This window comes from Danio rerio, chromosome 24 (genome assembly GCF_052040795.2).
Source record: "Danio rerio strain M-AB ecotype USA chromosome 24, GRCz13ab, whole genome shotgun sequence".
NCBI classification, from domain to species: Eukaryota; Metazoa; Chordata; class Actinopteri; order Cypriniformes; family Danionidae; genus Danio; species Danio rerio.
The window spans coordinates 28,634,082-28,661,957 of record NC_141044.1 but is presented as its reverse complement, the minus strand read 5'-3'; the positions used below and the strand labels follow the sequence as shown (position 1 = coordinate 28,661,957).

The 27,876-nt window shown below is 33.1% G+C and overlaps 1 protein-coding gene and 1 long non-coding RNA gene across 4 annotated transcripts in view; one reads left to right on the top strand and one right to left on the bottom strand.

Moving 5' to 3' along the window:
• The window catches only part of phex (phosphate regulating endopeptidase homolog, X-linked), a 36,711-nt gene extending 19,180 nt beyond the window's left edge, over positions 1-17,531 (top strand). For all 3 annotated transcript variants that reach the window (NM_001089349.5, NM_001320330.4, NM_001441828.2), the window contains 19 exons: positions 69-152; positions 3,157-3,383; positions 6,336-6,404; positions 6,511-6,627; positions 6,725-6,808; positions 8,053-8,195; positions 8,416-8,509; positions 8,600-8,728; positions 10,041-10,142; positions 10,221-10,298; positions 10,382-10,485; positions 10,574-10,632; positions 12,618-12,672; positions 12,754-12,821; positions 12,913-13,043; positions 13,130-13,195; positions 14,840-14,944; positions 16,807-16,883; positions 16,984-17,531. In NM_001089349.5, the coding sequence (NP_001082818.3) occupies positions 69-152; positions 3,157-3,383; positions 6,336-6,404; positions 6,511-6,627; positions 6,725-6,808; positions 8,053-8,195; positions 8,416-8,509; positions 8,600-8,728; positions 10,041-10,142; positions 10,221-10,298; positions 10,382-10,485; positions 10,574-10,632; positions 12,618-12,672; positions 12,754-12,821; positions 12,913-13,043; positions 13,130-13,195; positions 14,840-14,944; positions 16,807-16,883; positions 16,984-17,086 (1,895 nt within the window). In that variant the 3' untranslated portion in view covers positions 17,087-17,531. The remainder of the gene's footprint in view (positions 1-68; positions 153-3,156; positions 3,384-6,335; positions 6,405-6,510; positions 6,628-6,724; positions 6,809-8,052; positions 8,196-8,415; positions 8,510-8,599; positions 8,729-10,040; positions 10,143-10,220; positions 10,299-10,381; positions 10,486-10,573; positions 10,633-12,617; positions 12,673-12,753; positions 12,822-12,912; positions 13,044-13,129; positions 13,196-14,839; positions 14,945-16,806; positions 16,884-16,983) is intronic.
• A 6,143-nt stretch (positions 17,532-23,674) lies between these two features.
• The window catches only part of LOC137489247 (uncharacterized), a 35,918-nt gene continuing 31,716 nt past the window's right edge, over positions 23,675-27,876 (bottom strand). The window contains exon 3 of the long non-coding RNA XR_015525111.1: positions 23,675-26,559. This is a non-coding gene — a long non-coding RNA (uncharacterized LOC137489247). The remainder of the gene's footprint in view (positions 26,560-27,876) is intronic.

Genomic DNA, 27,876 nt, shown 5'->3' with positions numbered 1-27,876 from the left:
TTCGCATGAACTAAATATACCCTGAGCCCAAATATGGTGATTTTTAATATTGAATATCTGTGCCGCAGAGTTATTAGAGCAGCCCGTGAGAAGTGGAGATATTGAGGCTGTGAAGAAGGCCAAAGTCCTGTACGCATCCTGCATGAATGAATGTAAGAACCACAAAATAAGCTCCTGAAAGCTTTCATACAGTTACACACATGGTTGCTGATTACTTTTTGATTAATTTTAAATATCAACACTGTTTGTTTGCTAATTTCATATACTGGAGGCTTCTAGAGCTGAAATTCAGATGTTGAAATAAGCATTGGGTTTTTTCTTTGTAAGCTTTAAACCAATCACAACAGACTAGGTCGACTGGCCAATCAGAGCTGAGCAGATTCTAAGAAAGGAGTGGTTTGGAATGGTTAAAAATGGCACAGTATAACCATATATGTTATGTTAATTATATGATTTCAATATAAACCTCACCTAGTAAGATGGGAGGGCACAATGGAACTCAATTATAACTCAACAAATAAATCATCAATTTTTTTATTTTTTATCTTTTTGTTCAGAGTATATGCAGGAATCCTAAAGGTAATTTAAATACCTTTTTAAGACTTTTTGAAGACCTTCTCAGAATATTTTAAGACCTAATCGTCTCAAGTTCTAATCAGTATCTGCCAAAATGCTAACCGCATAGCATATTATCTTTGGACGCCAGGGAGGGACTGTGATTCGAATGGCAGATCTGCGTGAACAGAGATGTGCAAAAGCCCAAATCTGCATTTGCTGACAGAGCTTGGGCTACTTTTTGGAATTATGGGAGATGTCGGCCAGACAATATTTAATTGGATAAACATTTTTTTAGTTTTATGTTTTACCCAGAATATAAAAATACATAAACACATTTAGGTAATTTACTGTAATGATTACTATTGGACTGTGAAGAGACTTTCAACCACCTCAACAAAATGTTTCTGAAGACAATCACCTATTGCACCTTTAATAAACAGCGGTTAATAAACAGTTGTAGTTAAATAAATCAATGGAGCACAGCCATGCAACAGGCTTCAGCCACTGTTAATCTTTCTCCAACATTTTCCCATTTTGCCGTCTGTTTTGCTCTATAGTTTCGCTATATGTGGAGAGCGTCACAACAAATTACCGCGTTTGTCACAAATTACATAACATCACCTGGTCGTAAGAGCTTGACTGGATGCTTCCGAGCCTGAACCAATCGTGTGGATCAAGCAGACCATTGTTAATATTAGAAGGAAAATAAATATATTTATGATTTTTTTGTAGTCAAACATTTTAGACAACACTTAAATTACCTTTTAAGGGCCTTAATTTTCTCAATTTCGTCACCTTGAAATTATAAGGTTTTGTATGCGTTCTGAATGATTTGGAGATATTGAGCTTCAAAGTTTTTGCATTAGATTGCAAACAGTATGTGTGTAACATTTGCTTTTTAAATAAAGTCTTAATGTAATCTACATCCCATAATGTAAATAAGTTGTCATTTAATAATGTCAATAACTCAAGTTTGACAATATCAGATAGAACTTTGTAATTCTAAGGTAACGATTTATCAACTTTTAATACTTTAGGACTCTGTGGACACCCTGTTATAGTATATGGATAAAATATGGTACTGTTATTACTTTAATAGAATTTATTTGATTTTTGGAAGTCCACCGGTGGCCTGACACAGGAACCCCACTTTGGTAATGATTGGTTTAGGGGAGTGGTTCAAATCTTGAACACACTATTTCATATTTGATGTTTAACATTTCAATGACAATCCATGTTTAGTATGTTTGTTAAATATTGGAGATGTCATTTGAACTGTTTTCTGAGGTCCATTTTATAACCCAATCAAGATTTGTCATCAGAAATGTAATGCTTTAAAGCAACAAACTATTTTGTATGCTCTTTGATCATTCTCGTTTAAACAGTAGTTGAATGTATTGTAGACTCGCACGAGTTTGATTGACGAAGTAGTTTGCATAATAATGCATAACATTTTTTTCAAAATCACAATTTGTGTCCAGTGATGTAAACTTTTGAATGTTTGTTTGACGGATACTTCCTTCATAGTTGGGTGCTACTGTAAAATTAACCCTTTTTCAAGGAAAAACAAATTAACATTGATTACAATATGGTAACAATACTGTAAGTCTTGTAATAACGCTTAGTAATACTTCAGAGTTTTTCCAATGAGTATTTCAATGAGTACATTTCAAAGAGTTAAAAATGCATAAATGCTTAGTAAACATTAAATGATCTACACAAAGCAATGCTGAACAGTTACAGTAACAGTTACTTATGCATAGTACATATACTGTAGTAGGCAGATTATCTTTTAATCTTCTGAAAATCCAGCTTCAAATTGTGCCTTGTTTATTAATGAATTCATGGTAAAATGAAGCGAACAAAGGACTCACTGATGTGGTCTGAAATGTCATTTAAAATAGTTCATCCACTCTTTCCTGTTGCTGGAATTAAAAAGAAAGACAAAGCAAAGACTGTTTCTTCAGCGCTTGGCATTGCACAGCATCCTGCAGTCATCAGAGCATCTTTATTGTTGACCTGCGTTTGCCTCTTGTTATTTACCTACAACAGCACAAACCAGTGGGCGGAGCTAAACCTGCAGTCATGTAGATGGAGGTGTTGATCATGTTTTGTATAGATTGGGTTCAGCCACACTGTTACCTAATAAAGTGCCACATTCTGTCAGTTTGCCAGATTGGCTTCAGTATAAGCTGTTTTTAGCCTAACTTGAAAGCTTAGAGTTCTAAAACTTAAAGCATGGTTTCATAGTGGAGTTGCTCTTCAGTGGACCGGCCTTCAGCAGTTACATTTGCATTACGTTGACCTGAATTAATCTGACCTTCAACAGTGAAACTGATCTGAATCAGTTTTAATATAACTAGACTACTATGCCAGCTTTCTAACTTGATGGAATGTTGCACAATTGAAATATAATGTGTTTTTATTCTCTATTCACATTTGTAAAAAGTGTTATAGAAACAAAAGATGAATTTAATTGAACGGAATAGAACTGTACATTTTATTTATTTATTTTTATTTAAACTTTTTGCGAGTCCCTGCTTTACTACAAATAAATACTTTTGCTTCATCTCCCTTTCCCTACCTCCTAACTGACAGCTGCGCTGGAGATTGAGGATGCCAATCCTCTGCTGAAGAATCTAAAGCAGAAAGAATTCCGCTGGCCAGTTTTGGGTGATGCACTGGGCTCATCCTCACGCTGGGTGGAGTCTCAGTTTAACCTGCTGGAGACATTGGCACAGATTCGCAGTCAGCACAGCAAGTCTGTTCTCATCCGGCTTTTTGTCGCTCCTGATGACAAGAATTCTAACCAGTACATCATCAAGGTGAGATCCTAAGCCTTGTTTACACTTGGTATGGAGATTATTTTTCATTAATCTAAGCACAAGTGGATGAGTTTTAAGTAAGGGATAAAGTACATCCAGGCAGTTATTAGCAGCTGTTGTATTATGCTGGGATAACATCCACCTGGATGTACTTTATCACAATTTTCTTTTCTTTTTTCTTTTTTTTGCATGGCTGCTTGCCACACAATTTTTGGTCTAAACGTTTGAAAAAACATTGTTCTGAGCAATTACGATTTTTTAATTCTTAAATGCAAAGCTGACGAAAATGGAAATGGCTGAATGGAGCATACACTAACCTACAGTACCTATTATTGACTGACGATAAACTACACAGTATTCAGTCACAAGATGTCATCAAACAGTCAAAAATGCAAAGCTGACCGAAACACAACTGGTTAGATGAAGCATATACTAATCTATGTATTATTTGTTCACAAAATGGTTCCAAGTGACAAAAATAGCAGCATGATGAGCATTTAAATGTGGATGTGAACTTATGCACTGATTTTCAAGATGACTTGAAGTAGCCAAATGAGCCAGTGATTTTAGTTTGAGGTTATCAGGGATTATTACACTGTCTGGGATACACTATTCTGATTGGTCAGTCGCAACATTCCAAGGTATGTTATTCCCAAACAACAACTGCTAAATAACACAGGCTTATCTAGGAACTTAAAATCAACTTGACCATCAGTGAATTTGTTCGCATCCATACTTGCATCCCCATTCATATGTATCTGCTTGTCTGTCACGCCACATTTTGTAACTACTGTATTTGACCTAATATGTAGATTATCCTTATCTTTACTCAGTCAGTTTAGCTTCTCTCAGCTTTGCATTTTTTGACTGTTTAGCACCATCTTGTGACTGAATAATGCGCATGTTATTGCATGCTTTAGCGCCATTCAGCCAGTTTTGTTTTCATTAGCTTTGCCTTTTGGAAATTCTAGGTTATTATGGCTCAAAACAAAATTTATGTCAAAGTAGCCATGAAATAAATAGGACAAAGTACATCCAGGATGGTTATTTTTGCAAATTAAAACCATTTTTAGTCTTATTCAACCTCCTAATGATCACATGCCAATGTTGCTGTGATGACAAACCTTCTTGCCTGTACTTTATGAATAGTATAACATAGCTTGGAATGTCGTGACTGATCAATTAGAATCAAGTATTTCAGACAGCTATGTAATAATATGGTATAAAATATGAAATCTTTCCTACCACTTTCACCCACTTCCAGAGGTAGTTAAAAACGCATTTGATTTGATTTATCATTGTGATTCAAACACTCTTGTGATGGATTGAATGAATGCAGAGAATCACCAAATTTTCGTTCATTGACCGAACCTGTGATCATTAGGGGGTGTGTTGTGGAAAAGCAAACTAGAATTACTAATGTTTTAAGTGCCAAATCAAATCGTTATTGATTAAAATAGTAGCTGCATCCACATATTCTTGCTTTTCCTGGTCACAAGCCACATAAAATTGGTTAGTTAATTCACAAGTTCTCGTGCTTCACACTGAGCCCATCTGTGGAAGTGATGTAGAGCATGATGAAATAAGAGGGTCTTGACAAAATCTGAACACAAGTGGTCACATGTTAATACAAGAAATGGTAGTGCATAACAGCTGACCGCATATTAGGTGGGAAAATAATCTTTCAGTTTTAAAGGTGCTGTATGTAAGTTTTTGACTTTTCTAAAGCATAAAAATACCATGCAGATATTTAAGAAACATGCTAAGTAAACACTTGTTTATCTGAAAAACAATTTTGAAGTCAGTTATTCTGCTTTGAAAATGTGCATTACGTGCCGGAACGGGTGTCTTTGTTTTGGTTCTTTTAAGCTACCCACTGCTACTGTTTGTGGATATGCCCATTTATTTTATTTATAACTGCCGCAATTTAATAGGGCACTAAAAGGTAAAGAACTTAATTCTTACATTTGCTTAATTTTTGTAATGTAATGTATTTTTTTCTAAAGCATACAGTATAATGTAAAAGCATGTTTATTACTAAGAAAACTTAAACAAACAAACAAAATTATATTTGAATTGAACACATCACTTAGGGTACACACACAGTACCGTCCTATCTAGTAATGTGAAAAGCCAAAGCTGAAAATCTATGGTTAAAAGCTGCTGGCACACCTACTACCTCAGCAGCGGTGGTAAGCATTGCGGCAGAGGGAACATATTGAAGTGGTGACATCCCTCTTAACTGGGTGCTCAGCTAAACGCAAAAGGTGCAAATTAAATATATTAAAGGCGACAACACCAAAGCTCAAATCCAAATTTATTAAATTAAAAAAGCTGAGACAAAGCGCTTTGTTGCTTTTGTATAATTTACCATACCGTTAAAACCTTATACCGGCCCTTGATACCTTTTTGTATTTGTAAGTTTTACTGGTGGCATGTTGTTTAATCTATGGTTAATCTAGCTAAACCATATTTATTTTTTGTAAAGTTTGCTTTTACAAAAAAAAAAAAAAAAAGTTGTAAGGGTGGTGCAAAGCTAACTGTTTGGCCAAACAATAGACTATTGACCTTATTCTAAAATGCGGAAGTACGCCTGTTTTCGCGATTGTCTTAGAACTTCCGATTCAGTCGCCTATGGGAGAAATGACAAAGAATAATAAACGGCACAAAATGGCCAAACTACTTGCTCAACAAACAAATGTTTGCATGACTACACAGACCAAGTAGCATAATATAATAAGAAAATATTAAATTGCAACATCAAGCAGCGTAACGAGCAGTTGTTAACGTCAAAAAATGAATGGAAGTGAATGTGACCGGAAGTCGCGAGACAAAAAGATTCAAATGGCAGCGCCCACTCGTCAGCTGAGAATAAGGTGAATAGAAAAGAACATGGGTGAAAATCTAATTCTCTCTTTGTTTTTTTTTTTCTTTTGTTTTTTTTTCTCCTAGCTGGACCAAGCCTCTTTGTCCCTGTCATCCAGAGAAGATTACATCACCAACACAACGGAGGCACAAATGGTACATCTATCAATCTGTATATCTTTACACACCTGTCGTCTCAGTGAGCGCTGGTTTCATCTTTTCTCAAACCTTACTTTTTTTTTTTTAAATGCCTTTTTTGCAGTACCGAGAGGCACTTTTAAGGCTGATGGTTGACGTTTCCGTCATGCTTGGAGCAAGTGAGCAGGCTGCTGAGGCTCAGATGAAATCGGTACTTGATTTTGAGATGAAACTTGCACAGGTGAGCGACAATAGCCAAATTCCTTCTAATCACTGGCGGTGAAATGAAACCATGCAGTTAGGGTACTTGATGCTTCAATGGAGTTTGTATCTTTTAGATCGTGATCCCTTATGAGAACCGCACTAGTGAGAACATGTACAACAAGTACAGCTTGTCTAAACTGCAGCGCACTGTTCCAGATGTAAGTATTTTATTACTTATGTAAGCATAATATTTGCTCCTTATGTCATACAGTACTCCAAATAGACACATGTAATTAGTGATATGAGGCAGGCTGATTATTTGGCCAGTATTGATCCATGTTGAGGTGACTGGCATTTGCTAAAGGCAGATGAAAGGTTAATTGGTTTGATTATATTTAACACAATATTAATTGCTGAAATTAATGCCTTGTTTCTCAAGCTAAAAATTAAGTAAAGCGATTTATTTTTTTATTTATTTTATTTGTAGCTGTTAAATTTAAAGCCATTTAATTTCAGTAAATCTACTTAATTCTGTCAAATGAGACCTGATCTTAGAAATTTTACTATAACCTACCCAATGACTCATTTTGATTAATTTTTATTATTATTAATTTATTTTATTTTTTTGTGTATTTTTGTAATTTATTTTATATATCTTTTTATTTTATTGCATTTTTTTTGTGTGTGTGCGTGTAATTTTTTTTTCATTTTATATTTTATTTCATTTTATATTTTGTTTTGTTTTTTATTATTTGTATTCACATTTTGTTTTTTATTTTTGTTATTTTAAATTTTATTTTTTTATTCAGTTTTTTTTTTATTTAATATACTTTTTTATTTTATGATGCTTTACAATAATATATTTTATATCAAAGCCAAAACTGGAACTAATCTTACAAAAAACAAAGTTGTAAACCCAAATTAAGATGTTGGGGAACGCAGTAGGTAGTGCTGTTGCCTCACAGCAAGAAGGTCACTGGTTCGATCCTCGGCTCAGTTGGCGTTTCTGTGTGGAGTTTTTGCACATATATATATAGGCTTGTGTGTGTGTGTGTGTGTGTGTGTGTGTGTGGATCTCCCCCAGAGATGGGTTGCAGCTGGAAGGGCATCTGCTGCGTAAAAATGTGCTGGATAAGTTGGATGTTCATTATGCTGTGGCAACCCCGAATTAATAAAGGGACTAAGCCGACAAGAAAATGAATGAATTAATAAATGAACAAGAAAACATAAAAAAAAAAATTCAGTTAAAATTTGTAGTTTTTTTTTTCCCTAATAACTCCTATTGCTTTTTCCATTGCTAAAGATGTTAGGTGATCAATTTTTGTCTTGTTAGATAAAATAGTTATGCCTAAATAAACTAAAAATGATTAGCCTGTGTTCCCCATGGCCAGTCTGCCCCTGTATATACATACATTGTAGGTAGATCTAGAAAAGATTTGAAAGTTTATTTCTTTCTACACAGTTTAACTGGCTGGGTTTCGTCAGAGCAGTGATTGACACAGAGTTGTACCCGGATCTGAAAATCTCCTCTTCAGAGCAGGTGATCGTACGTGCTCCACAGTACTTTAAAGACCTCTTCAAACTCATCAACGCCACAGACACCAGGTATCCAGACTGCTCTGAAACGATTAAAACCCCATTAAAAGCTACATCACAGCCCTGAGGCTCTGTCTGGACATCGTCATTTGTGTGATCGCTGTGTTTTAACGTGTGCTGTTTATGCTTCCTACCTGTTTATTACCAGCTCTGCTCAATAACAGACTCGAGATTACTCTGTAATTCAGCTAAATGTGTGCGTGTTTTGTTTTTTCCACCCTCGCCTCAGGACAGTTGCCAATTACGTCATATGGAGATCGGTTTTCTCCCGAATCACCACTTTGAGTAGACGATTTCTCTACAGATACCTGGACTTTGCTCGGGTTAGTGAAACGCCGGCTCATTTGAACCGTCCACCAATCTATAGATGAAATTAGATTTGCTGGTGTTTAAAAATATCTGTCTTTTCTCAGGTTACTACAGGGACCACCTCTCTGACCCCTCGCTGGGACAAGTGTGTCAATTATGTTGAAAACACACTCATCTATGCCGCTGGTAGGCTCTTTGTTGATAAGCATTTCCAGGAGGACAAGAAGCACATGGTACGGCTTTTATGCATTAAGTCATGCAGCTATTTATACAGTAGTATTTATTATTATTTATATTTACTTAGCCATTATAGGAATTAATTACATTTTAAATTATAATAAAATGGAAAACAGTTATTTTAAAATTAAACATTAGGCCGATTTAAAATATTTTGTGCGTGTGTTTAAACAAATGTGCGTGCCTGTGTGTTTTTTTATTAATATTGTTTTTTTGTTTTTTTTTTGTTGTAATGTAAATTTTTATATCTTTTATATAAATAGTTTTTATTGTTGTGATATTTCTGTTGTAATAGCTATTTATTCCATGGTTTAAAAAATACAATAAAATAAATATAAAGTAATAAATAAAGTAATAATTAAATTATATATATATATATATATATATATATATATATATATATATATATATATATATATATATATATATATATATATATATATATATATATATATATATAAAATTTAATTATTACTTATTATTATTGTTTTTTGTTATTGTTGTGAGATTTCATACTATTTCTGTAATTTTTATTTATTCCATGGTTTAAAAAAATACAATAAAAATAAAGTTAAAACCAGCTTTGCAATTTTAGGAGCAAATTATGTTTTAAAATATATTTAAATACAAAACAGTTATTTTAAAAGTGCATAATTTTACATTTAATTCACATTTATTTTCATTTAAGTTATAAAATTCTTTAAATTAATTTATATATATATATATTAAAAGCCGGAACAAAAGCATTTTAAAAAAAAAACATTTAAAACAAAAATATTACAAATAAATGAAAGAATAACCTTTTATAATAGGTTATAGGTTTATGTAGTTAATTATTTCCCAATATTTGTATTTACTATATTTTCAAACTAAATGTATGCATCAATTCATTCTGTATAGAAATGAATAACTTGTAAAATAATAAAATATAAAAGTCCTTAAATTGTAATTATAATTCACCATATTTTTATATAGGGTTTCTATCTTCACAACATTTGTATTTACTTTTTATTTTCTATGTTGTACAATTCCCGCATTTATTTTCAGTTATAGTAACATTTCTATGTTTGATCTGCATTAAGTTTAGCAGATATTCAGCTTCATTACTTTCAAATATACAATGAATAAAAGAAATGTGAATTATGATTACAGTTGTTTTCTTACTGATTTTTTTTCAGCAGATATTACTTCAGTCATAACAAGATTGATTTGGTTTTTGTCTCCATCTAGTGGCACTTATCATGAACAACTTAAAACGCTGGATATTTTTATGCTATAATGATTTAATGTTTTTTATCTTTTATGTAGATGGAGGAATTGATCAATGGCATCAGATGGGCATTTATTGACATACTAGAAAAAGAGAATGAATGGATGGATGAAGAAACAAAGAGAAAAGCGATAGATAAGGTGTGTGGCCGTGAATTTAAATACACAGCATGACTGAAACTGATCTCCTTTCTCATTATTGTCTAAATCTAACATCAGGCTCATGCAGTTCTACCAAAAGTGGGTTACCCAGACTTCATTTTAAATGACACCTATATTAACGAAGACATCAAAAGGGTATGTTTTTTGTTGTTAATGCTGATGACATTTCGGTTTTAATTGTATTCAGCAGTCCATTAAGGTTTACTGTTTTTGCACAGTTGGCGTTCACTATGACTGACTACTTTGGAAACGTCATGCAGACTCTGAAGTTCATTGCTCAGTCTGATATCGGCTGGCTGAGGAAAACAGTCCCACGCACAGAGTAAGCTGTCAGCCTTTTCAAAGTCAGTTTAATGAGACGAGTCTATCTTTGAACGCGATGAAACATCACTTTTTCTCGTTTCCCTCAGGTGGTTCACCAACCCAACTACAGTCAATGCTTTCTACAGCTCCTCCACCAACCAGATCAGTGAGTTTCACATTTCAGTTCATTATTTAAGTCACTCACAGCCCTCTTAGTTCTTATTCTGGTTCGGTGAATAGAGTAGTTTGTGGCCAGTTAATTTAGTAAGTTACTAAAGTTAAAGATACTTTTTAAAAAGAAAATGACACTTAATTCACAAGGAGGCGCTAGTTTAATAAATTATATTAATAAATAGTTTTTTTCTTGGCTTAGTACATTTTTAATAAACACAACTGTTTCATCAAGATCATGTGACACTGATGACTGGAGCACTGAAAATTCAGCCTTACTTCAAATTTAAAACAAATTTAATTAAAATCTGGTGCATAAAATTTTTATTTTTTTATTTTTTTTATTAAACACTAATTTATAATTTTGCTGTCATTTTAATATCATAAATCCAACATTGCCAAATATTAAAATGAATAATTTTGAAATATAGTAAGTAAATGTTGGTTTTATTGGGGGATGATTTTGAAGCATCAAAACAACAATAATTATATACTGTAAATCTTTGTTGTTTTTAATACCCTTCAAACCACAAGGTTTTATCTACTCTCACCGGCCACTTTATTAGGTACACCTAGCAATCTGCTCGTTAATGGAAATTTCTAATCAGCCAATCACATGGCAGCAACTGAATGCAAGGTGATTTAAGTTACTTTGAACATGGCCTGGTTGTTGGTGCCAGACGGGCTGGAACACACAACACGTCCAACCTTGAGGCGGATGGGCTATGGCAGCAGAAGACCACACCCTGGGTGCCAGAACAAGAAACAGGCTACAATTTGCACAAGCTCACCAAAATTGTAAAAAAATAGATGATTGGAAAAACGTTGCCCGGTCTGACAAGTCTCTATTTCTGTTGCGAAATTCAGATGATAGGATCAGAATTTGGCATCAACAACATGAAAGCATGGATCCAACCTGCCTTGTATCAATGGTTCGGGCTGGTGGGGGTGGTGTAGGGGTGTGGGGTATATTTTATTGGCACACTTTGGGCCCATTAGTACCAACTGAGCATTGTCAACGCCACAGCCTACCTGAGTATCGTTGCTGACCATGTCCATCCCTTTATGACCACAGTGTACACATCTTCTGATGGTTACTTCCAGCAAGATAACGCTCCATGTCATAAAGCACGAATCATGTCAGACTGGTTTCTTGAACATGACAATGAGTTCACTACGCTCAAATGGCCTCCACAGTCACCAGCTCTCAATCCTTTAGAGCACATTTGGGATGTGGTGGAACAGAAGATTCGTATCATGGATGTGCAGCTGACAAATCTGCAGCAACTGTGTAATGCTATCATTTAAATATGGAACAAAATCTCTGCCGAATATTTCCTGTACCTTATTGAATCTATGCCACAAAGGATTAAGGCAGTTCTGAAGGTAAAAATGGGTCCAACTCTGTACTAGTAAGGTGTACCTAATAAAGTGGCTGGTGAGTGTATTTGGAAGTAAGATTTAAGTTTTTATTTATTTATTTTATTAGCCATGATGTTTAACAGAAAGGACATTTTCACAGTATTTCCTCAATTTTATTTAAGTGAAAAAAGTTTATTTAATAATAAAAAAATAAGAATTTAGGTCCATATTATTAGCCATCTTAAGAAATGTATTATTTTTATGTTGGCTACAGAACAAACCTCTGTTCCCCAATGTCTTTTAATTAATAAACTTAATGTGGTTAACCTATTTAAACCTTTAAATTGCATTTTTAAATGTCATTGTGTATTCAAATGTATTGTCAAGGCAAAGAATTAACAAAAAACTAAAATACATTCTCTATTAAACAGCACTAGTAAAAAATTAATAAAAACATTTCACAGGACTACAACTATAAATAACGTTGTCTTCAACTGCTTCAACATCCATAAGACATAATCGCAATGTGTCCACTGTTTGAGATGGCCAGATACTAGACTATTATGTTTACTTGAAAGCTATTTGATAGCTTATTGATCTGTTGTTTTCTATACCCAGGATTCCCTGCAGGAGAACTTCAGAAGCCTTTTTTCTGGGGACTTAACTATCCTCGGTGAGACGCAGATATGCTCAATATTAAATTTTGCAATCATCTGGATTTTTAATAATACTAATAATAATGTTGTCGTATCAGATCCTTGAGCTATGGAGCGATTGGTGTAATTGTGGGCCACGAATTGACCCATGGCTTTGATAACAATGGTAAGGCCATTCGATATTTTTTAGTAGTGCATGCATTATCATGCCTATGACTGATTCTGAAGGAACCCTGTGTGTATTTGTGTTCATCTAGGCAGGAAATATGACAAAGATGGAAACCTGGACCAGTGGTGGAGCAACTCCTCAATCAACCGCTTCACAGAAAAGACACAGTGCATGATTGACCAATACAACAGTTACTACTGGAAGGAGGCTGGGCTAAATGTACAGTAGGCATTAGCCTTTTTTACAGCATTTCTGTTTGAGTGCATCATTAAAATTTACTTTAATATTCACAATCCTCTCTCAAGGTCAAGGGGAAGAGGACTCTGGCGGAGAACATTGCTGACAATGGAGGGATCAGAGAATCTTTCAGGGTATTTCAGCATTTTCCACTGTTTCAGTATTTCTTTAAAGTGTCCTGAAACTGATTTACTGCTATGTTAAACATGTAGAACTTTCTTTGAAGGATCACAGATGGGAAGTCATATGAAGATCACACAGTCATAATGAATAATATTCATATGACATGAAACAGTGACATGTTCTTTGTGATTCACTGACAAAATGTGACTATAAATAATGATTCATTCCCGATTCTGACTTGGCTTCATCTCTCGAGAGTCACAGATTTTCACTGAATAAGTTCTTAAATATATTTTAAAATAATAATGATTAAAACATACTGTTTCCATGCTGACATTATTTTTTTTTTTTTTTTTGCTACTATTGCCTATTATTAGACTTTTAAACTTGTTTATTAGATACTAGTACTTGTTTCAGTTATAACAAGTAACTACTATAGTGTTACTAACAAATTTGTATTAGTTTTGCCATTGACTTCTATTGGAATCTGTCATAATGGAAAATGTACGAGTAGCTAAAAAGAATAAGCACTAGCATTACAGTGTTACAGATATAGATGTTAAGATGGCTCATATAGAAACATTATATTCATATGAATTAAATGCAGCGGTGCCCGAACATTTTCTTATGAACGGCCAAAAAAACTAAACTTGATTAAGGGCTGTCGACAGAAGGTAAATATATCAAGCTGCATTACAAAGTCCCCATGCATTTAAAAATGAATAGAAAATATTTACTTTAATCATATTAAGTAATCTATTATATAGTTTTAAAATTTTATAATGAACCTGTTATTATGAAAACATAAGAATTCCATTTACAACACTATGGAGTTTACTGCCAAATACACTAGTCAAGCTGCACCTGCCTTTGCCTTTTGCTCTCTGAGGACTTCTAAATTGTGCTCTATCCGCTGAGCAACAGTGTGTTCTTTTACAACATTTACCTGAAACATTTCATTCAAGTTAGCTTAAAAATAAAACTAACAAATGAAAGATTACATTAAACTAGGCCAACTTTAGCTGTGGGTCCTTTGTTTGGGCATCTCTGTTTTAATGTATATCAGACTCAACTTCATTATCCCGTTTAGGGAAACTAAAATTGCAGCAAGGCGCCATAACACAGGCGAAGTTCCTTGTACACATTAATAAAATATTACCACACAACATACCATACATCATTATGTAGGTGTATCTCCCTCCCCCTGGACTCATTTAATGACTTGGCCACCATTATAAAAGAATTTCTGGTTCTATTTGTCCTGCAAATAGGAACTCTAAAACGACTTCCTGATGGCAGCAGCTAAAACACAGAGTACAATTGGTGATCCGAAATGCATAGGATACCCTGAGCTCTCTTTAAAACATAATTATGGTAAATTACTATTGGACCAGTTTGGATAAAACTGATGATCGTTCTTACTTGACACACTCATTACCGTACCAAGCTACAATGCAAAGAGATAAAACGGATTCAATAAAATGTTTATGAAATGGTGTCATCATAGAGGTACAAACCTGAAACGATATAAGACCTATAGAAAAAAACTACAAATATTTGCAAAGAGTTTTTGAACTTCTAAAAAAAAATTTTGGAATGACAAAAGGGTGCATTGCTATGAAATCATGTGCATACTGATGTGAATGTGTCTGCAGGCCTACAGGAGATGGGTCGAGAAAGAGAGAGGAGGTGTCGAGGAGCCTCTCCTGCCTGGTGTGGGTCTGACCCATAACCAGCTGTTCTTCCTCAGTTATGCTCATGTTAGTATTCAACACTTCACATAGAAATGCTGGTCTTAATATCATCAGAAGTCCTGTTATTTTGTGTTCTTAATTACACTTAATTTGAAAACCCGTACAGTAAATCTATTCAATTACGTAAATACCCGTGTGCTCACTCAAAGGTATGCACTATCCCATTATTTTAAAATATGTAGGTCAAAGTTGATGTCCTATTATGTTCAAAATGCTGATCCTAAAATAAATAATATAGTGATTTCTCTTAAGAGTATAAGAATAGAGTCTAACACCTTAGAATAATGGTCCATTAGTTAGTTAGTAATGACATTTAATAACATTGATAATCTTACATTTTAATAATCTCAACATTCACTAATGCATTATTAAAAGACAAAGTTGTGCTAAGATAATATGAACTAATGTTATTTAACTTGAACAACATAAAAATTGTTGATGTTTAAACACCATAATAAATGTTCTTCTAGTAGTTTGTTCATGTTAGTAAATCTTTGAGCTAACATTAACTAATGAATGATTCTTTTAAAGTGTTACCGAAGAGTCTTGATTATGGCATGTTCTAATTCTGAATATGTCTGATGTTATATTATTGGTGTAGTAACTATGTAACATTGATCACTTAATCAAAGGTTCCATTAATAATGTATTTACTAACATGATCTAAGAATGAACAATATTTGTACAGCATTTATTAATCATCACCAGTGTATTATAAAGCTCCAAAATCGTGCTTGTTAACATTTTAATGCACTGATTTTTAACAACAATTTACAGTGCACGACTTTATTTTCATTAACTAACATTAACTATGGAAACTTGTTGTAAGGTGTTTGTTACATTTTAATGACGTTAGTTGATTTATTCTTACACTACTGTCCAAATGATGCATAAAACCACATCGTTTCTGCCTATACGCAAATTCTTTTATAGTGGACAGGCATAAAAAAAACAGGCTGATGATAGATAATATCCCATATTGATTTATATTAAGAACTGCAAACATTTGTGTTACAAAATGAACTGTGTAGAATTGCAAGAGGCCATTATCTAATAAAAACACACGATTTTGCATTTCTAGATAAAAAATATTAAAAACATATTTAAAATCTTAAGATAATTATTCAATTGTAATATAATAAAAGTCAAATAGATTATTTTATATATAAAAAAAAATTAAAATGCTTGTTGGATGTTTTCTTTTCCACTATTTTAAAATAACACCTTATAAAAACCTAAATCACCCAAAATCTCAAAACTACCTAGCTCTTTAAATGAGAGCCCTTTGGAGTTGCTTTTGAATTTTATATATATTATTTTTATTTTAATTATTTTATTTTTATTTAAATACTTTTTTATAATATTGTATTTATTTATTTTTAAATTTATTAGTCATATTTTATTTTGTTTATTTTATTATTATTTATTATGTTATATTTGATTTTTATATTTTCTTTATTTTATTTTTATTTAATATTTTATTCATTTTATTTTGTTTTAATTATTATTTATATTTAATTATTTGTTATACATTTATATTTTATCTTTAGGATTTATTTTTTATATTTATTTTCAAATTTTATTCATATTTTATTATATTTTATTCACTTTTTTATTTTATTATATTTTAGTTATTTTTATCTTTATATTTTGTTATTCAGTTTATTTTAATATTTATTATTTATTTATTTATATACTTTTTATTTTATTTTTTATTTTCAAATTTTATTGTATTTATTTTTTTTATATTTTATTCATATTTTATATTTGTTTTATTTTTAGATTTATTTTATTCTTTTATCTTTTAATTATTTATTTATTTATTTTCTTTCATTTATTCATTCGTTCCTGTTTCATTTTCTTTCTAGGTTCGCTGTAATGCCTACAGACCAGAAGCGGCTCGTGATCAGATCCAGAGTGGAGCTCACAGCCCTCCTAAATATAGGTATGATGCAATACCACGGCCTACACACAGCTCATTTACATCTATATTACATCGTCTATCCTTCAATGTCACTCATTTCACTCTCATTACTATGATATAGGGTTATTGGAGCGATGAGCAACTTTGAAGAGTTCCGTAAAGCTTTTAACTGCCCTGAGACGTCAATCATGAACAGGGGGACGGAGTCCTGTCGAGTGTGGTAATGTGAAGACTTCCATCACAGCACAACCCAAACCTCCTGATTTTGTCCCATTCACTGGTTTCTATAAAGAAGCAGTGGTTCCTAACACTGAAGCCTGGGGGCCGTGCTGACCAATGAATGGCCCTTAGCCGTCAGCCACTGGAAAACTGTAGAAAATACATGCAGTGCCTACAACACCTGAAAGCTTTCAAACACATCTGCAGCTTTGTTTTTACTGTCTGACCTCAATTGAAATGTACAAATAGCAACACGCGGACCACAAAAATTCCCTGAAGGCCTTCCTTCGGTTCATCACTGCTTTTTTATTCATACAAATTAGGCCGCACTGTCGCTTTAAGAGTGCTATAAATTATTATTGTTGTTGATGTTGGTTAAAGTTGGTAATTGTCTGTCTTTTTATTGTATTGAAAACGTGAGTAAATAATGATTTTTTTTCTGATGTGTTTGGATTGTCTTTAGTGTTTTGTTTTTCTATGCAGACAAAAAAAAAAACATCTGTTTAGCTGTAGTTTACATTTTTTATAATTTTTATATATATATATATATATATATATATATATATATATATATATATATATATATATATATATATATATATATATATATATAAAGAAATGAGTATAAGAAATGAGTTATTAAAACTTATGTTGAAAAAAAATCAGAAAAACAGGCAGCTAATAATTCAGTAGGGCTAATAATTGTGATTTCAACCGTATATAAATAAACCGTATGCAATCTGCACTCCAAAATAAAGGTACAAAGACTGTCAAGGGGTGGTTTTCCCCAAGGGGTTAAAATAGAAGGTACCAGCTTTATTACAATTTGTGTATAATAATAGAAAAGCACAATACTCGACTTTTTTTATTTTATTTTTTATTTTTTTTAAGAAATAATAATTTATGCAGTCATGCACGTTTTGACAGCTAACATGACCGTGATTTATTGCTTGGTACTTTGATACTGGTATCAAAATGCTTTTTCGACGCAAAATTAATTTAAATAGACAAATTTTTTATTATTATTATTTTTTAATTTACTCAGGAAATTAAGCTTTATCACTGTAAGATCTGATACAAGCTCCTCCTTACCACTAGAGGTCCTCCTCCTCACATTCAGATTTGTTTACGTTTCTGCCCGTTTCCTCATTGTTTTTTATTTTATATTTTTATTGCATTATAAGACAAATACAATAAGGTAAAATTCGAATAGCAACTTTCATCTACATTTATAGAAAATGGAAAGGAAAAAAAAAACATTTACACCGGGTCTTCTATTAATTAAAGTTTTTTCAATAAACTAAACCGTCTTCTTCCACACTTGGATTGTATCAAAAAAGATTTACTGTATAACCAAAATTCCTAAAAAAAGTGGTTTTGTTTTAAGGCACTTGCATATTTAAACAGCCAGTTATGCCTTACGTCAATTAAGAAACTTGAATAGGCCTTGGCTACTATAATAAAGACCATTTGCTCAAAGTAAAACTAAATAAATTGTTAAATACTCTTGACACATGAAAGTGTAAAGCATGCAGCCCGCAATTTAAAAAAATCGTTTACAACGAATTTTATAGAATTTTGCTCACAAGGAAAATTGATTATTAATCAGATGATGTCATTACGCTGTTGTGCTGTCAGCTCTCAGAACAGCCCCTGTAAGTATTGACTTCTATAGCAGAAAAACAAATACTATGGAAGTCAATGGTTACAATTTTTTTTTAATTTAACATTTTTCAAAATTTCTTCTTTTGTGTTCAACAGAACAAAAAAAAATCTTCTTTGGAACAAGTCAAAGGTCAGTAAAGAATAGCAGAGTTAAAAATGTTAGCCCTATAGTATATCTCTAGAGTTTTTTTTTAACGTTTTAGCTTTTAACATGTACTGCAGAAATCAAAACTAAACATAAAAATTGAATGGATTAAATAATAATATTATACAGAGAAAGGATTTGTGTCAGCTTTCTTCAAGCATCCTACAAAGGGATTCCAAATTTTGAAAAACATTTCAGGTTTTCTCTTGCGTATATATACAGTAATTTCCTGAAGCCAAACAATAAGACAATTCCTGGAACTATTATATGTTTTGCAAACCCTTTAAAATATTTTTCTTGGTATGAATATTTTAGTAACCCATATTTCATTAAGAACCTTTTGTGCATTGTTCCATAAATCAGTGCTTTTGATGGACCCATAAATCTATTTATGAGCGAAACAAGAAATCAATGCAAATATTGCTTTTCACCTGACCAATCAGGAAAATATCTCTGCAACAGTCTACGCAAGCACAGGGGGAAATTAGATGAATGAAAAAATGGAATCAGCGCTGTTGGACAAACTCAGCTTGAATTAAGCGCAAGCACACACACACACACACTCTGCAGAAGTCCAATAATGGAGATAGGATGTGAACAAAAATCAATTGCTTTGACCTCCATTTACACAGAAATAACAGAGGAAGTCTTGTGGGGACTAAAGAGTGAAAAACAGAATTTCATTGATTGGAGTGCTAAAAGGGAAAGGTCTAAAAATAACCCCGAGCTGCTGAGGAGATGTGTGTGTGTGTGTGTGTGTGTGTGTGTGTGTGTGTGTGTGTGTGTGTGTGTGTGTGTGTGTGTGTGTGTGTGTGTGTGTGTGTGTGTGTGTGTGTGTGTGTGTGTGTGTGTGTGTGTGTGTGTGTGTGTGTGTGTGTGTGTGTGTGTGTGTAGTGTTTGCTGTCATTCTAAGGAGCGAGAAAGAGAGCGACAAAGTATAATGGGTTCAAATGTCCGGGGGGCCAAATCTTCATTCTGCCTGGAGATGAAAGAGAGACAGAAAGCTGGAGGAAGAGTGAGGGAAAGAGAGTGAGTTTTATAGAGCAATGCCAGAGGCAGCCAATTCATCTACTGAAGCATGAGGCTTGTGAATGAGAACACAACTGTGCCCTGCAGGAACACATGCTATATTTTTTCTAAAATAGCTTTAATAACATTTTTGTTGCTTTTATGAATATTAAGCGTAGAGAATTGGACCTTTTAATTGAGACTACAGTATATTCTGTGATACAGCTAACAAAAAAAACAAAAATAAATCACTCAAGTTATAATAGGTTCTATGGATTTTCCAGGATTATGTTTTTAGTAATAGATTTTGTTTTCGTAAGTAAAAAAATTCTGATCCATTTTACATTTACATTTTTACATTAACACCCCTAACACTTTCTAGATCCCCTTACACTGTCTGGTCTATTTTCTGTTGTTTTTATTTTCTTAAAAACACCTGAGCTCCTAACAATCTCTCTTTGTATATACATCAATCTCGTTTTCCCTATATAAATTGTGTATGCGTGTACATTTAACTGGGTGTTTCAAAAATAGTACAATATATACTTTAAAATAAACATTCCCCCAAAAGACTTTGAAAGTATTTTTATTTTAAAGGTTTTCTGGGCAGATCTGTTTTACTTTTGTGTGATTCTAGTTATGTAGATTTAGGTGATTTACATTTAAACAAAGGTCAAACCCAATTTTGAAAGGTTAAAAATACAGGTTTCAAAGAGATTTGTTTGGAGCAATGAGGTATAATTACTATTTAGGGTAAACGGTTCTTAAAATAGTCTGTTTTAGTATGATATAACTAAATACATGATAAATAAAAAAAACATGATACATGCACCTTATTAAAAGACCTACACTATGTTTGTATATATAGAGGTTTTTAATGATATTGTTTCTTTGTGCCACCACTATATTTGTGCTCTTTACCGCTATTCTTATACATTTATTTATTTATCTGTATGTGCTGTTGGGGATGTTTTCATCCACTCTGGGGTGATTTTGTGTCTTAATTTGGCCATAACTTTTTCTGTGTAGCAGAAAGATTTTTGGTGACATCTTATTTTGACACATATTTTGAGAACATGCTTTGAATTAAAAAAAAAAAAAAACTCAAGGATACACTCTGGGCAAATTTGCTATTCTTTTTGTTAAGTTAGGGATGAAAATATCCACTAAATTAAACCAGTAAAAATCCATCAGATTCTTTTTTTTTTTTCATAAATCTGTTAATCACCCTCAGTCCTGATCAACACTACTAAATTGCTTGGAAAATTACAGGATTTTTACTTTACTTTTACTGCCAAATTCATAAATGATGTCACTGATTTGGTGAAAAAAAAAACACTAAATCACATATTTTTTAATATAAAAAGTCATTTTTTTTTTGGTTTATTAAAAAAAAGTAAAATAATTGTGAAATGGTTGACAAATTTGTAATAATTTTGGACTGGATTTTTTAAAACCTTTTATCACAGTTTTGGACATGTGAAACAACATTGCCTTTGACGCATTGTTGCTGCATAATAAAAAATGCATCTCAGCTCTCAGAACTTCATGGAGTAAACAAAAACAAAGACTGTGTGTTTATGCACCATCAAATGTGGTTATAATGGAAATCAAAAGGGCAAATACAGCCTCCAACAGTAAATTAGGGAGAAAAAAATGAAAATCTAACAATGCATCAAAGCCAGTGTTGTTACTAATCGTTCGCATGTTCAAGACTGTGATAAAAGAAAAAAATCCAGTCCACAATTACTGTTTATATTAAAAATACGCCATTTTGTGTGTTTTTTTCCACCAAATCAGTGACATCATTTATGAACTTGGCAATTAAAGAATTAAAATCTGTAATTTTCTTAACGATTTAGTAGTTTTGATCAGAACTAAGGTTGATTAACAGATTTTAATTAAATGTTTCCAGTTTAATTCAGTGGATGTCTTTATCCAGAACACAACAAAAGGGTAGTGAATTTGAACAGTGCACAAGGGTTAATTACAGAATAGTGTTATAGTCATTGGCCTTGGTACATCTCTAAATAAATATAAGAATATTCTATATATATATATATTTTTTTTGTTACCTATAATTGCTTTAAATAACAAACCACTTTTTTTTCCTAGTCAGTCTCTGCATCTAAGATTTCAAATTCCCCAATAATCATCCGATAAGAAATTACATACACAAGTCTCCTCAAACAAATCACAAAAATAAAAAGGACGAGTGCCTCAATTAACGGTTTCCTTTGCTTATCTTGGCCTCTTTATCACTCGCTCTCCCCCCTCTGCCTGTCTATCTTTGAAACAAGGACAATAACTCAATTACGTGCATTTATGTATACTGTTCCTATGGTAACAAAGGGGCCTGACGGGTGCACTGAAACCTGTGGAGTTTATAGAGGGGTCGAGATGTCTCTGAGAGAGCAGAATGTAATTATATTATCAGCGCATATGCATCATCTTCACTCAGACTGATCACATACTCTTCCCATAATGCACTGCAACTGGTGGCTTGGGCTAATGAGGAAACAGGGCAGTCTCGGAGCTGAAAGAGCAATAATCAATTCAGCGTGAACAGGCCCATCAGTCTTTCAGTGATCACACCCTTAGTGAATTAAAAGCAGGTTGCACTGACTCGTAGCTTTGTGTAGTTGAATATCCACTGTAGGTATTGTTGGAAGGTGGCTAGATTGGTGTCAGAACAACGCAAGCTTAGAAAGTCGAACAGGGCTGAGGGGTTTTCATTGGTTGGCCACTAGATGGAGATTTTACCATCCGTGTGTTTTTTTTACTGGAATTTTAGAACACAGAACATACAATGGCAAAAACTACATTATATTGACATCAAAACAAATACAATCTAAAAAAACAATTATTCAAAGACAAAATTTAAAGCTTTAAAATAATGAACAGTTATTTTTGCTTTAGTATTTTTGTTTTTGTTTGTGCCTAGGTAATGAACTAGGTAATGATTTTAAAGTGAGTAAAATTAAGTTTTTTTTTCACTGCCCATTAACATTTATAAATAAAAAATGTTCCATTTATAATGAGCAAATTAACAATATGCCAAATTTTGAAGTTGACTTTATTCTCATAAAGAATAAAACATCTTTTTCTTTGAATTTAAATGCAATATTCATACTCTGCTTAACAAAAAAAGAAAAGATCACACCAAAACAATGGTGTATAAATACAATCATAAAATAAATGAACAATACTCTCTAATGTTACAGAAAGCACATTTTAAATCAACATCCTTACAACATTTTGCTATTACCTGTTTTACAGGATAAATGTGATAAACATATTTTTAAATGACACCTCTCTAATTTTATTTGTTATACAAAAACGTCTGGAAATCTTCAAAGTCTTGTTCCAGTTGTAGTCTTGAAATTGTGATCTCCAAAAACCAATGGCTGAATGAACACTGACAATCCGGCAAACCAAGATAATTATTATTACTTTTTTTCTTTTATATTTATACCTTTCAAATTAAGACTAAAATCTAAATTTGTATTTTTAACTATATCATTTTCTAATAATTTCTTAAGCTCTGAAGGAATACTATAAATTACCTTCATATACTTTGACAGGGATATAAAGGGAATTTTTTTTTTCTAGAAACTCTGAATAGGTAAGCACATGACCATTACTATTTCAAAGTCGCAAAGCCAAATTATTATTTTTAAACCATTTTATTTAAAAAAATAGATTTATTTCGGTGTGTGATTTACAGTTGCAGAGTTATTAGCCCCCCTTTAATTTTCGTTTTCTTTTTTTTTTTATATATTTCCCAAATTATGTTTAACAGAGCAAAGACATTTTCACATTATGTCTGATAATATTTTTTCTTATAGAGAAATTCTGATTTGTTTTATTTTGACAAGAATGACAGCAGTTTTTAATTTTTTAAAAGCCATTTTAAGGTCAAAATTATTAGCCCCTTTAAGCTATATTTTTTGATAGTCTACAGAACAAACCATTGTTATACAATCACTTGCCTAATTATCCTAACCTGCCTAGTTAACCTAATTAACCTAGTGTTGCCTTTAAATGTCACTTTAAGCTGTATAGAAGTGTCTTGATAAATATCCAGTCAAATATATTTTATTGTCATCATGACAAAAAATTAAATAAATCAGTTATTAGAAATGAATTATTAAAACTATTGTGCTTAGAAATGTGTTGGAAAAAATCTCTCTGTTAAACAGAAATTGGGGAAAAAACAAACAGGGGAGCTAATAATTCTGACCTCAACTATTATTCTAAATTAAGCATTTGCGAGGGGGAAAATTGTGTTTGTTTATAATCATCCATGATAACAATGCCTGTTTGTGAAAATTAGAAAGTTTTATGTGAAGCTTATAATGAAATTGCAATTAAGAAAAAACTCAATGCTGCCTACTTTTTCAAAAATAATATTGGGGATGTAATACCATACAGTAGTTTATTTTTGAGCGAATATAATTTTGTATCCACTTAATTTAAAAAATAGTGTTAGATATTTCAAAATCAAGTTCGTTTAGCCCGCCTTGATTAAATGGATTGCAAAGTGTTTTTTTTTTATTAAAAAAATACAGTTAATTTGTTTCCAAGTAAAGTCATTCATATATACATTTATTTATTTCTGTAATAATACGTTTTAGAATGTCTAGTCATTGCAATGTAAACTAATCTAGATAAACCTTCAGATTTTAATGACAGAACTCTCCCATTTAGAGATAGGTCTCTCATATCCATGTGTGTTTATAGGCCTAGCTGTCTATTTCACTCTTATATGGGAGATTTGTCATGTTTGTGTTTTTAAAAAGACACCACACAGAATGCTAGAGCAGTCCTAGAGTTCTCTATTGGCCTCCAAATAAAAATAGCTACTTGTGTTTTGCTTTTTGCAGATATTACCTGTTGGGATAAGATAGGTTCACTTTGGTTTGTTGTCAGGAGGTTAATTTTGCTAAGCTTGAGTGGTGTCCTGATAGCCCTGAGCGGCACGCACAGATACAAACAGGGGTACTAAGAGCTTTTTGAAAGCATTAAACACAGCTGGATGGGCTTGGAGTGCACCGAACTTTCTGAACACCCAGACCTTCACGTTCACCGACCATATGTACGGAATCACTCAATGAAACAGCTCTTATTTCATCAAGCAGAGAGAGTGAAAAGAAAGATCTGTGGATCAATTTTCTGTCTGTCTGTCAGTGAGTACGTTTACATGGGCACTAATTATTCGATATTAATATGATTAAGACAATACTCTGATTAAGACATGTGGAGTATGCCAATTATAGTCACATATTGAAGTGCAGTTCAGACATGTAAACACCACAAACTATTACCGTCGTGTAGGATTTTCGTCACATTTTTTAACAGGATTGTCACCATTTTGACACCATTCTCTGCACCTGCCGAGTCAGTGAAGGATCACAGATACTTGCATCGCAAATTGCGGAGGTTTTTTTGCCCACACAATATGCAGTATCAAATTTAAATAAAACAATACTCTTCCAGCACTTCATACTTGCATCCAATATCTCGTTTGTCATGAGGGTATGATATGAAATGTTCCCGAATGAAAGTGCCAAACTGCAATTAAAATATACAAATTAAAAATGTAACACTCGAAATTGCATAAAACTCCAGAGGAAATGTGGATATCGTGATTCAATGACGTTAATCGAAATATGTGCTATAACATGTAAAACGGGATTATGAAAGGAACATTCAAAAAGCATCTCAGGTAAACACCTTAATCATATTATTGTCTTATTCAGATTAAAGGAAATAATTTGATTGCTGATGTCCATGTAAACATAGTCAGTGTTATGCCGAGTTCATACTGCACGATTTTTAAAAGTAGTCATGTCACAGATGTTTTCACACGGCATGACTATATTGGGTAGTGTTTCGTCGCTGCTTTGTTTAGACTGTGAGATGGATTGGAGAGTGTTTCACACCACATGATTTTAATCGCTGACAACTTTGTCCAAACTACGTCTCACAACCAAACACACAAGTGACATGGAAACAACATGAGGGCTTGTATTGTATATTTTGTTATTACCTATAATGAGATAGAATCCTTTAGTGGGGTAGAAAATCTACTTATTTTGCTCACCTAACTTTGAAGGGAATTAGCAATATCTCTTCAACTTTTTTCTGTTTCGACCTGGTTGTGGTATTGCTCAGATGACATGTCAAACAGACACAGGGCTCCTGCTAAATTTCCAAGTTTTTCCCCCATTTTTTGGTTCTAAATAAACAGAAAATAAGCCCTTTTAACTTCTCAGCCTCCCTGTGGCCTTTAGATACCCACACTAGTGGATGCTGCTCTCTCATTGGCTGTAGGCGATCGCTGATGTTATTTTCAGTCAGAATACATTTCATACGGCTTAATTTGAATCGCTGACAGACCCAGATCTTAAGCATGCCATGCGTTTCTGGAGACCACGAATTATGTAGCTGGAGGTACGTATGGCTGCATTTCATTTTATAAGCGAATGCTACAGGGCGGTATGGTGCCGTTCCTTTTTCTGCTTACCAGCTGAACACTTACCTCCGTGTGGATGGCTTTCCCCCTGCAACCAATTTGTCCAGTTAGCTTGTTGTATACGTTGGCGGACTTGAGACGCAGCGGGGCGTTGACCACGACGACGATGACCAGGTTCAAGTCTGGGGAAGAGTGGTTTCAGAAATCAGGTAAGACAAAAACACAGACTCCAAAAAATAAAATGAACAAGTACATTACAGTGAGAGAATGTGGTAAAATCCGAAAACGTGGTAAAAATCAGGAGGGCTTTTCTTTTTCTGGACGGCTTTTGTAAATCAATGGGTCAGGTTTAGGGAAGTAAGCGGGTGGGCAGGTCAAGGAGGGAGGAGGGTGGGTCAGTCGATTGGCTGGTTGCCCAGTCGGCCATTCAGTTAGTCAGGCAGACGTTCAGACCACAGCGGCCTCTGGTGGGTTTATGCGAGAACAGCGCCGGCGCGAACGGCACTCGCAAGAGAAATTCAAGATACAAAAAAGCCCACAAAGCGGCCTCTGCAAGAACTGCAAAAATACATACCTCTGGGACGTATTTTGCTGTCTCCAGAAACGTCCATGGGACAACTTTTTCAGAATGAGCCTGGGTTGTATATAAGCTATATAAGTGACTCATCAGGACAAGTAGATATCCTGCTATCAAACTACACTTATGAACAAAAGTAGCTACAGCTACTCTGCAAAAAACTCTTAATTAACACGCAGTTTCAGTATTTTGTGATTCACAAGTGTTTTCCATTTATTCATGACTGTGAATTGCATTATAGGACCTTGATCTTTGCTCTGTCGACATTTGATGGTTCATTTGATGAACTCCACAGTTTAACTAAGTGACTTTTTTTGACATTTTAGTAGTTTAAAATGATATAATGAATAAAAAACTACATATATAGAAATAAGTCTGTAAAATAACAGAAAATGTACAGGCAGTTTTTACAAGGTTTTTGTACCGTTATGTACAACTCCAACCCAGACAATATATTATTTTAAACTATTGAAAATGTTAATAAAAGATTTATCAAGATTAAAATTTTGGGTTCCACTTTATATTAAGTGTCCTTAACTACTATGTACTTACATCAAAAAATAAATACAATGTATTTACTGTGTTTATAATGTATTTGAGAACACTTGTGGTGCTTTTGAGTTGGGATAGAGGTTGGGTTATGGACAGGTTTGGTGGTGTGGGTAGGTTTAAGGGTGGGTTAAGGTGTAAGGGATGGTCAACAGTGTATTTACAAATGTAATTACAAAAATTAGTTACAGATGTAATTACATAAATGTATTTAACCAAGCATAAGTACACAGTAAATACATGTATTTACACAATAAGTACATTGTAACAAACTATTAATTCCTGTATAAGTACATATTAGTTAAGGCCACTTAATATAAAGTGGGACCAAATTTTGCACAGGGAGCACATGTAAACTCCACACAGAAACATT